Raw genomic sequence first — 19,071 nt, 5'->3', positions numbered from 1 at the left:
GAACATAAAGAATGGAAAGAAAGAAAGAAAGAAAGAAAGAAGAATAGAATACAAAAAGAAAGCATAGAACACATAAAAGAAAGAAAGAAGAGCAACAAAAAATAGAAAACAGAAAAGGAAATGCATTCGTGTATGCATTTATGCACATGCATCACGTCATTTATATTATTCAGAATTAGTTTCTCTAGTGGTGCTTACATGTTAGTAAGTGAGAGACTAGAACATAGAAAGAACAGAGAGAAATAATAGAAAAGAACAGAGAAGAAGAAAGAAATGTTTGTAAGGAAAGAACTTCAGAATTTGAACAAGAGAGAGAGAGGAGTAGCTTAGCGGGTTTACTTACTCAGTAATTAGCGCTCACCCCATTGTTTTCAATGTTTTTGCAGGTAGGAGATAAGATGCGGTCGAAGGGAATGTCATGAGCAGAAGGGTCTAGCAACCACTGTCAAGTTTATTTTGAGCACTTTTATTTCTTAATGTATAGTTTTGTGTATATAGAAGAAATGGGCCCAACTTTTGTATACTCATTTACATGTATAGATTTTCCTATTTATATGAGTTTTACTGTTTATTTTATGAGTATACTAGCTAAAGAGAGAAAACATTACACTGTTGTAGTCAAAATAAGATTTGGAATCTAGTGGAATCACATGATTCATGTACATTGGAAGTTTTAGGTCCCATCGATTACAACGTCAAATCGACACTGGTGACCTACGTTGACCACTAGTTAATTGAGGTTTGTCGGTCAACGATGGTTTGATCGATAGTCATCCACTGCCAATGGTTTTAGTAACCAATATATTTATATATTTTTTTTTTTAATTTATAAATAGTTTACGAAATTATCTATTTAATTTATTAAATATTGATTTAAGTTTATTTTGTAATTTGAAGTATTATGTATAGGTATATTTATCAATTTGTAATGTAATATTAGCTGCATCCGTCCAATCCAATCTATTCTTAGATTTTAAGAACGAAATTTCTTCCAATCCAATCCAAATTTACCTTTTTGCCATCTCTAGGGTGAAATAGTTCTAAACTCGTTTTAAAAGTAAATAACAATTAATTACCTCAATAAGTCATAACAATTATTTGAATTGTTGTAAGTAAACAAAAATAAAATTTCAATAAAATTTTTTTTGACTATATACAGAAGAACTCTTAATATTAGCCGCAAAGTAACAAAAAGTTAATGAATATTTGAATGTCAATTCATATTATTAATTGCAATTTGCCAATTACTCAATGGGTATATGAGCGGGTGAAGCCCAAACCCGAATAAAGAAGATGAGTCACAAGAAACGCGGGAGCCCACAAGGGCCCACTGACCATCCTCAGCCTCTTCTTATAAACTTGCCAGAGAAGAAATAGAAACCCAACAGAAGAAGCCTTGAAAACGACCAGAAGTCCCTTAAAATCCATCATCTCAAAGTTGGATTTACGTAAACTGGATTTTGTGGAATCACACTCAGAATCAGTAGCGTTTTGTTTTCTCTTGTGGTTTTTGTTATACGTTATGGTGGTTCGATTGATTTTAAGATTCTGAATTAAGTATTTGACTTGTCTGGAGTTTGAAAAGATGATGCTGCATTTTCGAGAACCAGCTAAGCTTAAAACCAAGAAAGTAATTATCTCTTTTCGTTCTTTGCCTTTGTGTTGTTTATGTGGATTTCTTATAATTGAATTGGATCTATTGTTATTTATTATTGATTTTCATGTGGTATGGTTGTTTCTTTTTTCATCATGTTAAGTTTATTGGGTTGTATTTGTTTTGGTTATTAACTTGTTTAACGATCAGTCTTGATGGTTTTTGGCATTAGATAGAATATATCCATGTATAGAAGATAAAATAAATTTGGTATTAGAGGTAATATTTCATGTATGGAAGATGGATTTTGAATTTGTTATAACATTGTATGCTCCCTTTGTGGAAGATGGGTTGATTGAATGGCTATTTAGGGCCTGTATGATATATTAGTGACGTGAACAGATTATTTTCGAGGACATATTCGCTGCGCGTGATTCTGCCACATTAGAGCATTTGAAGGAACTAAGTTGTAAGCGTAAAGTAATCGAGGATTCCATAAATCAGAGCAGCTATATTACAGAGGCCATTGCAAGAGAAATATCTGGAGGATTAACTTGTCCATTTCAACAGGTAATCTGATATAGACAGGCAAATGTTCTGTTTTCTGTCATACTATCATGGGAACTTTTCTCTCCATAATTAGATGAAACAATTCCATTTTTCTTTGACTGGCATATATATTAAAAACTGTACATCACTCTTCAAATTTGCGAGCACTTACCTTGAATTTAATGAATGAACCATATTAAGTGGTTTGTTTGTTTGGAAGTGATACTGGCAATTATCCCATTTGACAGTATGGATTAAGGTGATTAAGTGGTAATCTAATTTTCCATATATCGGAAACAAGCCTTTTTGGCTCTCATGGCCTATAAGAGAATTAATATTCTTTTCCGTCACTTCGTCTATGTACTTTTTCCCTTTTGTTGTCTTTTCGATGATTTTTTCAATGAATCCATGTTGTTTGATGATTTATGTGATCATTTGTAATTTTGCATGAGGTGAACATACCCCAAATGGTCTTATGCAGCCTTTAGCATGTTGTTCTGATTGTGTTTTACTTATTCAAAAATTATGTCAGGACCTCCACAAACTGGAACAGTATCTACCATTGCTGGAAAACTTGATTTTTCATGTTGATTTGGTTAGCAGCAACCAGCAGTTAGTTCAGTGGACTTCAGAACTCAAAATAAGATGGTGTAGTGCCCTTAGCTCATCATCTTTTTTTAATCTTTTGGGTCCCAAGTTTTATCAAATTGATAATTTACGGTTTGAGCTTGGTATGGTTCTTTTCCTCTATGGTGCAATACTTCGAGAGAGAGCTCTAGAGGTCATCCCGGCAGGTTGGCATTATTACTCATAAGCATGTTATTATTTCCTGAGTTTATTGATTAAGGCATTAATGACTCTTTTCATGTCATTGTAGATTTGGTGCAATCTGCTGCTCTCTTCAGAGAAGCTGCAGGAGTTTTTCAACATCTGTCTCAAGAGGTTTTCCCGTCTTTGCAGACAGCTTTGCCAGCTGAAAGGCCACCTGAAGCTACTTCATATATGTCTGATGTAATGAAATTAATTTGTCTGGCTGAAGCCCAGGTTGGTCTTGGACCGTCACATGTATTCTTGCTGTTGTGTATTTGTTATGGAATCATGGCATTCAAATTCCTTTAATCATTTGAGATAGTAATATCTAGTGGTTGATCCTTTTTTGATAATTTTTACTAATTAATAGAAGTTCTGAAGAAATTTTATTTTGTTTGCTAATTGATATGTTCTGAAAACGTAATAGGCAGTAACTATTAGGAAGGCTGAAGAAAAAGGAACTACTGTTGCTCTTTTGGGGAAGCTGCACTATGGTGTTGCAGAGATGCTTGGTGAAGCCACTGATATTCTATATTCATCAAATGGAGAGTGCAAAGATATTTCATCTCGCTTCATGGTATGTATGTTTATTGCATTATATTTTTTCTAGCCTCTATCTGATCGGGGATTAAGTGAAAAAAAAAAAAAAAAAAAAAAGGAAAGAGAAAAAAGTTAAGTTAATGTGCATTTTGTTAAGAAATTTTATTCATTCCTCTTTGTTTAATTGATGGCTTTACTTATCAGTTCATCAGAAAAGAGTTGGCTTCCTGACATGATAAATGATATAGAACTAGTAGAAGCAATGCACCTAACTGAAAATATGGAGGTGACCCTTATAGAGAAATCATACGGAGCAAGAAGGGGACTATATGAGTTGAAGCGATGGTACCCCCCAGCCCCAGGCCCCAGGTATGCTTCCTGGGGTAGAATCGTGGGGCTGGAAAGAAAAACAATTCAACGAAAGATTTTAAGTGAAATTAATGATACTGAAATGGATAAGTCTAAATACACGAAAATTTTCATTTGACAAAGTAGCGGATGTATCTAGATGGTGTTTTCTTGTATGTATTACACACAGACATTCACATACATATACATGTACATTCGTATCTGTAGGGTAAGGATCAATGTGTTTAAGCAATTATGGTATGTGCTATATTACCAATATGTTTGACCTACTAACTATTGGTAAATTTATCAAGATATGAATTTATTGGTGTACTTTATGGTAATTTAAATCATCTTTTTGAACCAAGACTTGGTTTTATTGAGTGTGAATCTATCAGGTGAGTCAAGGAAAATGATACAATGATAATTGGAGTTATTTTTGTATTTGAATTGTGTTTAAAATGTTTTATCTTGTTTTGTGTAATATTCAGTCTTATTTTTTAGGAAAAATATTTTTTTGCTCCTTAATAATGAACGTCCGTAGCTGTTCCCATGTAAATTTCATGCATCCAAATGAGTGAAAGACCTAAATAATATGATTTCATACCAGAATAACTCTGTTAACTCAACCTTCGTATACTTTCCGGACGCTCTTACTGCTCTCCAGGCAGCACATGATGTTTCCCTACTTTTTGCTTTGTTATTGATGATCTACTGACTCTTTGCTGTGGGAACAATGATTCTCTCCATGCCCTTGCATCTGCAATAGTCTGGTGCAATGCCATTCTATGTTGTTTGGTTTGAAAGAGTGAGTGGGAAGACAAAAATGTCTCTCTTATTCTTGTGATCTGTATTAATTAGGTGTAGCTTATCTTCATTGTGCAGGAATTTGTATCATCTTGCAAAGCTTTACATGAATTAAGGAGTCAGAAATACCTTGCAGAAAGTCTAAAGGTTACTTCCCAAGTTGGGGTTGCTATTGGAGTTATTCGTGATGCATTGCAGAATTCGAAAAAAAAAATGCCGGGGGAAGAACCACAGAAATCTGCCTTTAAAAAGGAAATCGATGCTGCTGCTGATCTCCTTATGAAGCTTGAACATGAGAATGAATTTGTCTGGTGTGATAAGATTGCCAGTGGTGATGAGTTGCCATCACTCCAAGGTAACAGAATCGTGAATGCTATTCCTTATTATCCCAAAAGATGGGAAAGAGAACTTGTTTTCAAGATATAAATAAATACTGAGAAATGCATTCTGTACAGAGCCTGTCCTGTTTGAAACCTTGAAGCCAAGGTTATTGTGCAGAAGGAGTGATGTAATGTTTGAGGGTTACCAACTTTAAAACATTCTTGTACATTTCTGGGATTGGCCGATGAGAAGAAGACAGCTCGATTTGTTGTTCGGTCGAGTTGAATGACCCAAGATTTTGTGATAATTTTTTATGATTGATTATACTGGTAGGCTCTCCCTGCTCACTACTTAATGGAAACATTGAGTGGAAACATTGAGTGCTAATGCTCCTATGGCTTTCTTATTTTGTCATCAAAGCTACACTCCAGAGCATCCACAAGAAACTTGGAGTTGCGGATGATGAGTTCCCTTTATTCAATTAAAGTCTGGTTTATATTTAAGCTTTTAGAAGTTATTATCAGTCTGGCAAGATATTTCATTACTAGTAAAGTGGTGATCAACAACTTTAATTTTTTGGGAAATTAGCCATGAAAAAGGTTACATTGACAGTACAACATAATCAAATTAATTTCTCTTTTCTCACTTGTTTCTAATAAATTCTTTTCATATTGATCACATATAACCGAATGAAAATCCCACTCGTTTACTTTTACCATTGCATATTTCCCTCTATTAATACTTCCCTTTATATATAACCACACAAAACTCCAGAAAATTCAAATGCAGAATCAAAACGAAGTTTTATGTGCAAATTAAGATAGTGGTTAGTGGGTCAGCGTATGCCAAGTGGCAGAGTTGAAGCCGATTGAGCAAATTCATGTTGTTTAAAGAGAAAAATAAAAATTAACAGAAAAATACAAGACACTGAACTCAAGTGTGAAAAGTAATACCATGTTCATGGCTATTCACTGCAACACATTTCCCATTTCCATCAAACCATGCAGAACGAGAACTACACTTTCGTCTCCATTGTCAACCACCCGTTTAACTTCAGTTTCTCACAATCCGAACCGCATCAATAACGTTGCGCTCAAGCTCTCAACTCCCAGCCCCAGGTTCATTTCTTATATACATAATACATGTACGAATTGTTGTGCATATGTAAGACTATGTAGTTGTGAAGTTCATGCTGTTTTCACAGGTTAAGTAAGGTTGTTTCTGCTGTGACTTCCGAAGAGAGTGCAGTCGGTTCAATTAATTCTGGTACTGATGTGTTTAAACTCACGTACTTAGAGGTGGGTCTTTCGTTTTCTTGAAGTGGGTTTTCTTTAAAATTGATAAGTTTGGAGTTTCCGTGGAGATATAACTGTTAGAATTGGATAATTTTTTGAATTTGGTTGATGTGGAGGTTTTGGTTAAGATATTTCTGTTGAATTCTTGGTTTAGGGAAATAGTTGGTTGTGGGATGTTGGTGGTTTGAAAATTTTGGTTGATCCAATCTTGGTGGGCAACTTGGATTTTGGAATTCCTTGGCTTTATGATGCTGCCAAGAAATTTTTGAAGAATTTCCAGGTACTTTTGTAATTGCACTATAACTACTCATCATCACCTCTTGTATATCCTAAAAATTATAGTTTGGTTTTATAAATTTCTGGGTTAATGTTAAGGAAGAGTCTCATAAAAAGAAGCTTTTGCTCTTTCAATCATTGATGCAATGAAAAATTGCATCTATATGATTTTATGGACCATATGCAGTCAGTTTTTGTACTTGTTAAGAGTCTTCCCTAATGTAGTGAAATTTAATGAGCTTATTCTAATTGGCATGCAACTTTAGTGCAGCTTAGTGATCTTCCAGAAGTTGATTGTTTATTGATTACACAAAGCCTTGATGATCACTGCCATTTAAAGACGTTAGAGCCGCTTTCTAAAATGTCTCCAAATCTTAAGGTCATTGCTACTCCTAATGCCAAGCCATTGCTGGATCCCCTTTTTAATAATGTGAGTGATACAATTCAAATTTCATGTTTTTCATTTATTTATTTTTGGTGATATGTAATCCTTTTAATTGAAATCTGAACATTTTGTTTTTGCAGTTGGTCCAATTCTAGTTAATGAAATTGAATGGCAGTTGAAATAAAAATGATAAAGTTAATTGAGTTCTGTTCTTGTCATAGGTTTTTCAAAATCTTGCTTCTGTGTAGTTCTTGCTAATGACATTGTTGGCTGTTTGAATATAGTTATAAATTTTGCTCCCAATGGCTAGTTTTATCATTCAATGTTGAGGAACTGTAATGAGTTTTCCGTACAAACTGATGCCTTCTTGATGAAAAAGAAGAGATCTCTTGTTTAATTTAATTTACATTATGCCCAGTAGATAGATAAATGGCTGGGTGGTTAACCTCACTTTGGCCGGTATTAGCAATCATTATGCTATTGAATTCAGTGGGCATTCTTGATAAATCATAGTTACTAAACTATTATAACTCTTACGGGTTAACCTCACCTTGTCTCCGTTCTCAAATAATAATGATATTCTGTAATTTATATTGAACCCACGTGGCAATTGGATTTTTATGGAGCAATTATGGTCATTTTACGACTAACTGTTCAAGGGAAAACTAGAAACAGGGGAAACGAAATGTGTGATGTATAATAAAAATGAATAATGTTCGACATGGGTCTCAGTTATCCAAATTCGTGATATAATATATCAAATAAATCCTGTTGTCTAGTTTCCAAAATTTAAAACGCTGCATCAATTGGATTTTTATTGAGCAAGTTATGGCTAATTTATTACTAACTGTTGCAATCTATAGTATAATGATAATGGTGACATTGGTCTCTTGTATTCTATAGTACAATTTCCTTGATATTTATTGATTGTATTTCGTCAGCAACTTGCTTGCAACAATTACGATGAAGCATGAAAAAATCTTCATATAGTATTATACTAAAAGACATTACAATATTACATAGTAATGGATAATGTTGGCAAAGGTTCATTGTAAATGTACTGTACAATTTAAATAGCTTTGCATCTCGACATCTTACAATAAAAAGAATGGTTCAGCAGTGACTACAATTATAGATTTTCAGTAATCCTAATGGCATCATATTCAGATTTTCAACAATCTACATGGCGGCAATAGAAGAGTTGCCTCAGAGCCGCGCGTTGCGGTAGTTATAAAAAAAATTTTACATTATTTTTAATGTGTTGTGGGCATTAACTTATTATATTAGAATTGATTGAATCATTAAAGAAATAAATAAAAAAATACTGAGTATAAATTGTCAATTTTAAAATATATTAACGTAGGTGTAAAAAATTTATTAATTACAAGTTGAAAATTATTAACATTTACTAATCAATGTGAGTATTATCAAGCAATCAATATCGTTTTAGAATGGCTGGCGTAGAAGTGTATAAGGACCATTTTTTATAAAGGGGTAATTTTTCCACCAACTTTTGAATTTATATGGTACCTCTGCTTTTGATACCATACAAGAAGTTCATGTTTTAATCAACTGTGTCACTTTCTCCAACACAAAATTAAAAAAAAAAAAAAAAATCACATGAAATCTGTGCACAACTTCGTCCAGGTTTGGCTAGCCAGCATTTTGTTATTCTAATAGTCTTTCCTTTTAGATGATGAGTGTTTTTTTTTTTTTTTTTTTTTTAAGCTCTTTAGTTGTTTTCACTTACCTTGAACTGAAGATGTGGACTCAAAAGTATTTGGATTCAGAAGTGGTGGTGTAGAAAGTTGTACTGAGGATCACTTTGATAGTTGATTAGTGAAAATGCAAGAATTGATGAACTTCTTTGATGGGTGCCAAATGTTATCATCAATGTTGAATGCGCGCGCTTGAGCTTGTTCTTCAGGTTGGGGACTGAAGAGTTCAACGGAGGCATGCCTGAGAAGTAGCTACTTTATGCGTCACTAGTGTGTGTTCGTTGTTGAAAAAGGCTTGTCAGAATCTCGAAGTGAACATGGAGCGGATTAGAGCTTCTTGATTCATTTTGATCTGCTAATAGAAAATTACTCAACATTGAGTAATCCCCTGGCGTCTAGTAAGTGAGAGAATAAGAAGAATTTTGAGACCTCAGGTGCTTGTGGTTTGGAGGACTTCTAAGGATTGGTAAAAGGGTAATCTGGATAAATTGTTCTTCTTCTTGATCACTTGTGCTGCATTTGATGTTGGCGAAGACAGATGGGAATTTCGATAGATCGGAAAGAACCCAATCATCTAACTAGACAAAGAGAGAAATACAAGTCAAAGTCATAGAGAAATTAGCTGCAATGTAAACATCTATAATATGCATTCTCTTTAGTGCTGGAAGTGTTTTCAATTGATTGCTTGCTTTCCCCGTCACCTTGTGGTAGCATTTCAGAAATCAACCACCTTGAGAGCATAACCGACTGGAGAAAAATTGCATACCCAGTATCTCCCGATCAACTTGTTGTAGCATTTCGAAATCAACCAACTTGAAGAGCATTTACCCCGACTTAGGAAAAACAATGAACCCCTTGTACTGGGTGTTATCGAGCGAGCGGCAGAGTTTAGGCTTAACGAGTCGCTCGATGAAAGAGGAAAGACCTAAACGAGCCGAAATAAGAGTCTTCGGGGGCCGAGCGGAGCCATAAATATATGACTTGGCCGGCTCGATAATAGTTTTAGTTTAACATATTTCAAGCTGGCTCGCAGCCAATCCAAAAGAATTATGTTTTTTTTTTAATTCAATTATAAATAAACAAAAAAAAAAAAAATTTATGGGGCAGCAACTATGCTCTGATTGTCTGCTAGCTTTTAATTCAATTTTTTTTTTATTTCATTTTTTTTTTAAGATCCGACGAAGAATATTGTATGCCATGGCGATGATGATTCTTCAAACTTGGTTAGGACTCTACAGTAACTCCCATATTATTTTAATGTGAATGCTGTGTGGACCTTGGGAGCCCAATCAGATAAAAAGCAAAAAGTTTAACTGTTTGGCTTTTTGGGGTGATGATGAGGCCATTTGATTCCTCATCTGTGACTTACCTTTATAAACTAATAACACTCTTGCTAACAAAACAAACCCAAAACAAACAAACCATCGAAGATGAAGAAGATTCGACGAAGAAACCCCTACTCACCGCTTAAAGTCCGAGAAAATCCCACAAAGATGATGACGATCCGCGAAAGATGATGAAGCTTGGACCGAAGATGACGAAGATTCGACGAAGCTCGGATGAAGATGACGAAGTTTTGACGAAGATCAGAAGACGCTGATGAAGATCCGCGAAGCTGACGAAGATCGGACAAAGCTTAACAAGATCACATGAAACTGCGAAACATATTTGCTGAAGATGGAAAAAACCGTTAGTGGGTCTTTGGGAGGAGTTGATTCAAACTTTGATGGCAAGGTTATACTGGTGAAGGTTCTATGATTGGGGTTTTAATACCGGGGTTATTTGTTATTTTTTTAAAACTTGTATTGCATTACTAATCCCAATAGTTAGAAACTTTTCAAAAAAAAACCCCTAGGTGTTTCATAGCAGGCTCGGCTCGCAAGCCTAACGGTCGAGCCTAGCATGAGCTCGAACTCGGCTCGGTTGGTATAACGAGCAAAGTCGAGAGGCTCGTTATCAGACGAACTCGAGCCGTCAATGAGCAGAGCCGAGCCGGCTTCGCGAGCGGCTCGAGTTCGTGAGTTAAACAGCCCTTACCTGTACCAGAAAGCTACTTCCTCGTTACTATTGAAAAAAAAAGTACTTTCAGTAAAAAACTGATAGAATTATGAAGCCTACGGTGTCAGTTGTATTAGTGGGTAGATTAATCCTAGACGTTGTGTCAAGACAGATTGTGTGGCCACAATTTGGCTGATGCGTCAGGATATACAAAGAGGGTAAATAGTTGGAAAATGATATCGAGTCTTTTTTCTCTGTTGGTGCAATTTTGTTGTTGGATAAGCGGTAGACCTGGCAAACGGGTCTTGGACCGCGGGTTGGACCGTACCCGGGAAAATAAATAGGGGTACGGGTCCAATTTATTAAACCCATTTTTTAGGACCCGTACCCGTTACTTGGCCCTAAACCAAAATGGTTTATACGGTGTGAAACCCGCGGGCACCCGTATTTGCCAGGAAATCAACTTGTTAATTTTGTGAATCCCTAATTTTTTTCACGCCAGCACAGCAGACGCTCACGCTTCACTCTCTCAGCTCATACTCTCAATCTCGTCTCTGATCTGATATCTCAAACTCACCATCTCTGAGCTCTCACTCCATAGTTCTCATCTTCATCTTCGGATCCTAACTCTCAGATTATCAGCAACTTATTGCGGCGGCCGCATCTCAATCTCCGCGTTCATCTTCGTCTAAGTTCAACTGAATCAAATACCTTATCTCGGGGTCCCATCTTCGATAATAGTCAGTTCATCAATCGGTCGGACGGTAATGAATCCCTAACCACTTATTCGTGTGTTTGTTTTGGTTTTTGCACAGATTTTTGTGTTTTCTTTTTTGTTGATATGGGTAATATTTTGTATTTGTAATTTTTGTTTGTGAGGATTAATGTTGTTTACACTTATATTGTTGTCTGGTTGAGACTGTCCCTGTACGTAATCTGTAGAGTTGTTTGGGTTGAGTTGTGTTTGTGTTTGTGTTCCGGGTTGAGTTGATGGTGTTTTCCTCTTACAGATTATTACACGATATAAAGATTAAAGCAGGCTTCCAAGTGCCAAGTAAAAGAACTGTGAAGTGTGGAAGGATAACCTTTTGGCAATGCAAATCGAACTACCCCTTCTTCAGCCGAATCCTATCTTGATACAGAGGTACTAAAATTTCAGTACCAGTATTGATGTATCATGTATGCAAATACAACCATGTTGCAGATTAAATGTTTGAAATTTTGAAAGGAAATAACGAGTGAAGACACTTGTGGTTTAGAACATTGATGCATTGATGTTTGGTTTGTGGAAATCCTTTATAGTTTATAAGATGATAGTATGGTGTAATTGTGTATTTAGACCTGCACAATGTGTTTGTGGTTGTTATGGATTGGATTGTTGTTGTTTTGTGGAAATCCCTTATACGATAATTGTTTTCTTGAGCAGAATTTATAGCATAAGGTGATATCACATTTAGACTTTCATGAATTTTGGCAACAGGAAATGACAAAAGAATGAAATAATAATTGGAAGAGAGATCATTATCTTTGCAAAAGAATGAAATAACTAAATTTGTGTTGATTGACTGCCTGGATGAACCCAGGTGGAAGTTCTTAAATGGAGCGAATTAATTAAAAAACATTAGCCTCCAAAATGGACCTTGATTCAAACAACTCCATACGACTATATGAGCAATGTGTTTTGTATTGTTTTATGGATCATATTAAGAACAATTAGACATGATGATGTGTTGTTTATTATAATACAGTAATTAAAGATAAAATTATAATTGAGTTAGTTGAAAAAGCTTGAGTTTTTTGGATTTAGTCCAATTCCAAATGAAATCATCCCACTTTTGCCTTTCCTCTCCATACATGAAAGTGGTGTGGGTCCGATTCAGACCTGTTTAAAGTTTAAAAAAACTAATCCGATTGTTTTGACAAATAGTATTTAAAAGATGGATTAACTGTAGATGCCAGTTTTCTGGATGGAAATTTCCGTGCAATTCTCAGAGCCGGGTGGAGTCACTTATCAAATGGTATGAAGAGAAATAGTTGATTCATCTCCCTTTCCATAAGCTGAGCACATATCTGACCATTGACACTGACGGTCAGTTATCATTTGTTCCACGGGGGACACAACAAATTGTGTTAAAATTTGTGTAAAAGATTCAACACTCTGGTAAGGTGGACCAAACCTTGATACAAATGGGGTTGGATAAACTTATCAATTAATTTATTCTACCACGTCCCAAGACTTCATAAAGCATATTGGTAAAAGTTTATTTTATACATAAATTATTAACTGTTTCCATTAACTCTTTCAATTAAGCAATTATCTTTGTCTGTAAAGTTAGTTGTAGTGACCAAAACATAATGAAGGTGGGTCAACCACTGTGCACATAAATGCAATTATCATTGTATTGTGTTCTTTTTATTTTTATTTTTTTATTTTTTAATTTATTGTAATAATCAATCCCCTTGAAGCGTTTGGTTTTAAAGCACGGCATGAAAATGTTAATAAATCTTAAATCTTACTAATGCAATTATAAATTTGTATTTTACTAATTTGAGTCTGTACTTAAATTTAAAAATGAATGATGAATAGAAAACATATATTATTTAGGCATACTGATATAAATGTTAGTGTAGGATTAATTTTATTCTGGTTATGGGTTGTTTTTTCTTGATGTGTGTTTCTTATTTATTTTTTTTGTTTTTGTAGTCTCAACCTCTCAATTCGTGATGATATCAAACTAAATTCTTGAGGTTTTGTTCTTTATTTTATTGTATTATCCTTTGGTGTGTGTGAGAGACCTAATAATTAGATATATATATATATATATATATCTATATATATATATATATATAGATATATATCTCTATTAGATATATAGATAATATGATATTGTAGTCTTCAAGCATTGACATGGCCGGCATTCAAAACTCTAGATAAGATATGGTTAACGTGAGAGCAAGTGACGATGCTTATCGGGTAATGCCACCTCCGTTTAGTCTAGTATTCCTACAACTAGTTATAGAAGAAACGTAAAACATAGAAGTTTGGAATTATTTTGAGATATATGTGAGAATAACAATGAAAGGAATAGCGGGTAAGGCATGCAGTAAATCTTTATGCATATGGTATGCTCACACATGGGACGTAAAAAAATATAAGCGGTCATATACAGAATTGTCCATAAAAGTTGCCACCATGATGTCAGGGCAATGATTGATTGATCCTAATCATAGATTGCAAAGTAGAAAGCTTAGATCAAGAGAGCTTTTCGTAATATATGGCCTTAATCAATTATTTCAACATACTATCAATATTATATGTGAGAATCAAGGACTGGAGAGTTTTCATATGTGTGTAATGAGCTCGTGCATATTCTAGGAACACCGCTAAGGCGCATGCTTAAAAAATATTTGAAAGGATGAAGAAAAACAACTAAGCTTGAATTAGGGAGGTGACAATGTAGAATATGCTTAACTTCCTGATGTTTGGACTTCTGGTATAACGGAGGGATATATTTCTTTGACAGATCATTAGATAGATGAGCCTTGGGAGTTACAAAATAAAATAGTGAACTTTTGTCATATTCCTACTCACACTCAGGGAGTTGTTTTGGCAGAAAATTCATGAAATTTCTTGCAAGAGGGGGTATTGAAAGAAAATTTCTCAATACTTTGGATAAGGCAAGTAGTTAATAATGATAGGATGGAGGAGATCTTGAGGAAACAAGCTTTGTGTGCAGGATGCTTTGTTATGTAAAGGTGATTTTTTCATTGTGCGATGTCTGCAACATACTTGATCTATGTCAAGAAGGTTAAGAGCTGCTAGTGTTGCTTGAATAAGATTCGAGATAGTGTGAAATATATTTAAAGCAAGGAGGCTAGGAGAAATCAAGTTTGGAGAACTTGCTAGTACCAATGGGAGTGAAAAGTCTCAATGGGGTTTGAGATTGGATGTTATCCAATAGATGGAATTCGACATTTTAATGCTGATACAGCGTTAAATTTCGTCCGTGTTTGTGGCTTTGTCAAAACAATAGATCCTAGTTATAATATTTTGTCCAATCAAAGAAGATTGGATAGGGGGGAGAGGATATGCAAGTTTTGGAAACCATTTCTAATGATATTAGACTTTATTCTCGGTTCTAAATATCCTACAGCAAACTGGTACTTGAAATGGTGTGGGAATTCAAGTGCGTTTCATTGAAGAGAGTACGAGTCGAGGATGAAGTTTGTTAGAGCATGGCAAAACAAATGATCCAAACTTTACAAAATATTAGGGAGTCTTATTGTTTTGGGTTGACGATTGCACTATTCTGACACAAGTCTCAGTTTCAATTTGTGGAGTATGCTTTCAACAAGTGTATGATTCAAATACTGCAGTACTGAAGTTGGAGACTGTTAAGAATAACTTGCAAAAGCTTTTTCAAGCTTTACGAGGCTAAATGTTGTAAGAAGTTCATGCCATTACCTTCAGTGTTTCTCGCGAGTAGTTCTACGTATATGTAGGCGTGTAGATCATCTTTATGTAAGTCACTATACTTTTTGGTTTATATTTTTATGAGAAATAAAGTATTGTTTATTGATTTAATTTTACTTTTGACACTTAAAACTGTTACATGATGTAGGATTTTGAAGCTAGAGAGTGTTTCATTTTCCACTACGAAATCCGAAGTTAGAGCTTATTTGGAGAGATGAGGTTTACGCAGTCAAATAGTCAGAATTTGGATATCCTCGATCATTGGAAGATAATCGTGTAGTATCCGGTAATCTACATGATGGATCGTGATTCATGGCAATACCCATACATACGTTGCCTCAGAGCCGCTTTTAGTATTGCTTGTAGTTAAAGTGCTCAACAAATAGCGAAGTCACTTTCGACCAAAAAATGCAGAATCTTTGATCTGCACTCGAATTAGGCTATAGGTATGAGTTGAAGGTAACATGTTAACAGTAATATTTCGAGATTTTATCGATTGACTTATTAATATTTGTAGTTGATCATTGTTTTGTGTAATGAGGTAAAAGATGATTCGGAGGAAGGATCTTGAGTGCATATGATGATCTCGAGAACCGGGGAATCAAAGACTCTATCACGCCCACTGTGGAATGAAAAGTTTGCTGTCTTAATAATTTTTTGTGAATCTTGGATTATGTATTTGTTTATTTTAGTGGGATTTATAGGTTTGGTACTTATTGTGTTTATGTGTAAGTGTGTAATAGTGATTGTATTGTTGTTTTGGTGGTATTTGTAGTTTTGATTATATGTTATTGTTGTGTTTATGTTGTATTGGTTTTTTTGGTTTCATATTTGTTTATATTCTTAATTGAATGGAACTTAGAGTAGGGATTGAGGGGGTGTAAATGTAAAAAAATTAAAAAAACTGCAGGAAATTTAGGGGGTGTAATTTGTCATAACTGAAAAACTGGTAGGGAAACTGTCAAAAACTGAAAGATGGAGAGAGAAAAAATGGTCCACCAGCGGGTCCACACGTACCCGATAGGGTAGGGCACGGGGACAAAATATTGACCCGTATATATCACCGTATAAGACCCGTACCCGTTGTACCCGTACCGTTTTACCCGGCATGTACCCAGCCCACCCACCCGTTTTGCCAGGTATAAATTAATTCATTTTCTCGGGTTAGGGCTTGTTAATTGGTGATCTCTTGTAATTCAGGGCAGTAGTTTATGAGGTTGCGGTCCTTTAAGGGCTAGAGTAGTGCTCTTAGAGTCTAGTGAGTTACAGTAGAAAGGGGTTCGAGTGTTTAAGCTGGTGTCTGGCTCCGTATGATCAGAGTCAAGATTGGATTTCTTGTATATTTGTTGATAATCCTAGTGCAGTGAGTCTACTTATTTTGGAGCTCAAGTGGATTTAATAAGAGACTCAATGATGGATTAATTTAGCCAATATTGGATAGTGGTGACCATGTAAAAAGATTGCCTTTTGTGTGTGAAGTTGTTTCTTGATTGATGGAAATTAGTTCTTGAATTGGGAAATTAGACTCAGATTTACAACAAAACTTAAGTCTTGAATTATGGAGTATAACATCTGAACTTTGAGACTGATAAAACTGCATATTGATTCAGCCTAATATAAACTAAAAAACCCTTTTAATATAGAGAAAGGAAAATCTCTTTTAGATAAGGCTACGTTTCACTGAAAACCAAGTAATTTTACTGGCTATATAAGTTGTGACATAGTCGTAAATTAGGACAGAGAGAAAAGCATTAGAAAGAACATATCAACAAATAAAAGCAAACAATGCCAAACAATATATTAAATCTGCAATAACAAAATGTAATGGACACACATCAATCATTTGAATTTAAGGTGAATGGAGGAGACAAAAATATATATATATATATAAACAAGTTGTTTTTGAGACCTTTGAGATGATACACTATTTAATTGTTATTAGTATTTAGGTGATGTGAAATGGTTAACATGAATCTATATGGTCTTTTAATTCGCAACATTGCGATGACCCAATCGTACTATAATACAATAAATAGCAATTCTAGAACTGAACTGAAATCCTAAATGTATATGTACATATTCATAAAGCGTTTGTATCGAAAAGTTGAATGTGGAGTGATTAAACCTTTGGATCGTACAATAAAAATAAAAATCATAATTTATAAAATATGTCATAATTGAATAAAATTTTTTTATGATTAAATTGGATGGGGATGGTTCAAGTATTAATGAGAATGTGATATAGATTATTTTAATTTTTACTTTAAAGTTGAATGGTTCATTTAAATTTTAGTACATCCACTAACTATCAACCGACACATCAGCACATTTAAATTATCTGAACACTTTGCCCAATAAGTATAGAACTCTTAAGAGCTCTATGGGCATCTACGTAGAGCCAAATGACGACAAAAGAGAATGGAGCTTCAGGATTATATAGATAGAGATTATATGAGGCAATAAGCTAGAAGTATAAAATTACTATCATATGTTAAAAATAAAATAGAATTTAATGTAAAGCAATTAAAAATTTTTACATTTTTTATTGCTTATAAGTTATAAACTGATAATCCCATTGACAAATTTTCATCCGCTTAAACGTTTTAAAAACTATAATTTTTGTTTAATACTTAATTTGCATAGTTATAAAAAAATTAGGTTATTGAGAAATAGTAGGGAGTCAAAAGTATATTTATAAAATAGGAAATCAAATGTAATTTTAGTAAGTTTAATATAAGGGATAATGTTGTTCCTTTATAACATTTATTAAGAAAGTGTTGGGTTATTTTTAGTCCATTAACGGGGGTGCTAGTAAAATCACTCTTATAGAAATCTAATCCAAATCCAAAAATTATATTATTATAAAAATATTAAAAATGTATTAAAATTTTTTATATAAAATTATGTAGTTAAATAATATTCAGTTAAAAAAAATCAAAATATTAATCTGGTCAGGGTGTTAAATTTAGGTCAAGGCTTGTCAACGCGCGGAAAACACTCCCCACACGACAAAACAGAACGACCCCCCCCGCCCCCCCCCCCCAACGTACCCACCCCCCGCCCCATACAGTTACAAAAATAGGTTCCATCAAGACGACAATCCTGATTTATAGGTTTGTTGGTTGACTTTCACCAGATTCCAATGCTATTTAAACTGTAGAATGGCAGTCAGGAAATTATTTCTTCACCTGTTTGTACACCCACCAGTGAGTTGGATTTTCTTGAGCTTTCATCTTAAAGTCCTTTAGCCTGTTAGTTCAAGCTGAAGCATGAAAATTTGTGAGAAAAATTTTGCAAACTCGCCGCGGCATTTTACATTTGCACAAATGCGTGGCAGAAATAGGCGCTTCGCCGGGGCGAAGAACCCCTGGAAATTGTTAGTGATTTTGGGAGAAAAATCTTGCTCAAGGGCCCAAACGGTCAGTTCGACCATTAATTAGTTGAAAAGTTTGTGGAGGAGTGAAAAGATACGAAAAATTACAGAATTGAAGAGGCAATGGGATATGATGATTTTGGTAATTACTAAGGGGACATAGATGAAATTTCAATAGGAAAATATAAGGTAAAAATGGGGAAGCCTGAATAACTATTTTTGTGATATTAAGAGATAGATGAAACCGTAGCATTGTACTTTGCCTTTCACGCACTCTCTACCCATAATCATCTGTCAAGTCTCTTCAATCAATTTTCAAAGGAAATTCATAGATTTTGGTCTAAGTTGGTTAGATTTTCAATCCTAAGCTCACGGTAAGACTCTTGCACCCAAATATGAGTTTAATTTTTGGTTAAGTGGGAATGTCTTAGGTGTTGTAATAGGTCTGTACAGAGAAAGAAAGTTGGTTCAAGAGAAGACTAGAGCGCTGAGTTGCCTTCAACTTCAAGGTAAGTAAATCAAACCAAGTTATGATTGAACTCAATTGAGTGAGAATTTTACATGTATGTATTGCTGATAATTT

The 19,071-nt window shown here is 34.5% G+C and overlaps 2 protein-coding genes across 2 annotated transcripts; both read left to right on the top strand.

Annotated features, from left to right (window-relative positions):
* Positions 1-1,388: 1,388 nt before the first annotated feature.
* On the top strand, positions 1,389-5,331 carry LOC116107532. The gene is made up of 6 exons (XM_031393805.1): positions 1,389-1,630; positions 2,676-2,937; positions 3,021-3,187; positions 3,381-3,530; positions 4,727-5,003; positions 5,104-5,331. Exons 1-6 carry the CDS (start codon positions 1,586-1,588, stop codon positions 5,181-5,183), a joined length of 981 nt encoding a protein of 326 aa, XP_031249665.1. The 5' UTR covers positions 1,389-1,585; the 3' UTR covers positions 5,184-5,331.
* A 592-nt stretch (positions 5,332-5,923) lies between these two features.
* LOC116107457 lies at positions 5,924-7,403 on the top strand. The gene is made up of 5 exons (XM_031393725.1): positions 5,924-6,087; positions 6,174-6,267; positions 6,419-6,544; positions 6,812-6,970; positions 7,066-7,403. Exons 1-5 carry the CDS (start codon positions 5,924-5,926, stop codon positions 7,078-7,080), a joined length of 558 nt encoding a protein of 185 aa, XP_031249585.1. The 3' UTR covers positions 7,081-7,403.
* The last annotated feature ends 11,668 nt before the right edge of the window (positions 7,404-19,071 follow it).

The sequence above is a fragment of the Pistacia vera genome, unplaced genomic scaffold (genome assembly GCF_008641045.1).
Source record: "Pistacia vera cultivar Batoury unplaced genomic scaffold, PisVer_v2 Contig539, whole genome shotgun sequence".
Lineage (NCBI taxonomy): Eukaryota > Viridiplantae > Streptophyta > Magnoliopsida > Sapindales > Anacardiaceae > Pistacia > Pistacia vera.
This window is presented reverse-complemented; position numbering and strand designations above follow the sequence as displayed.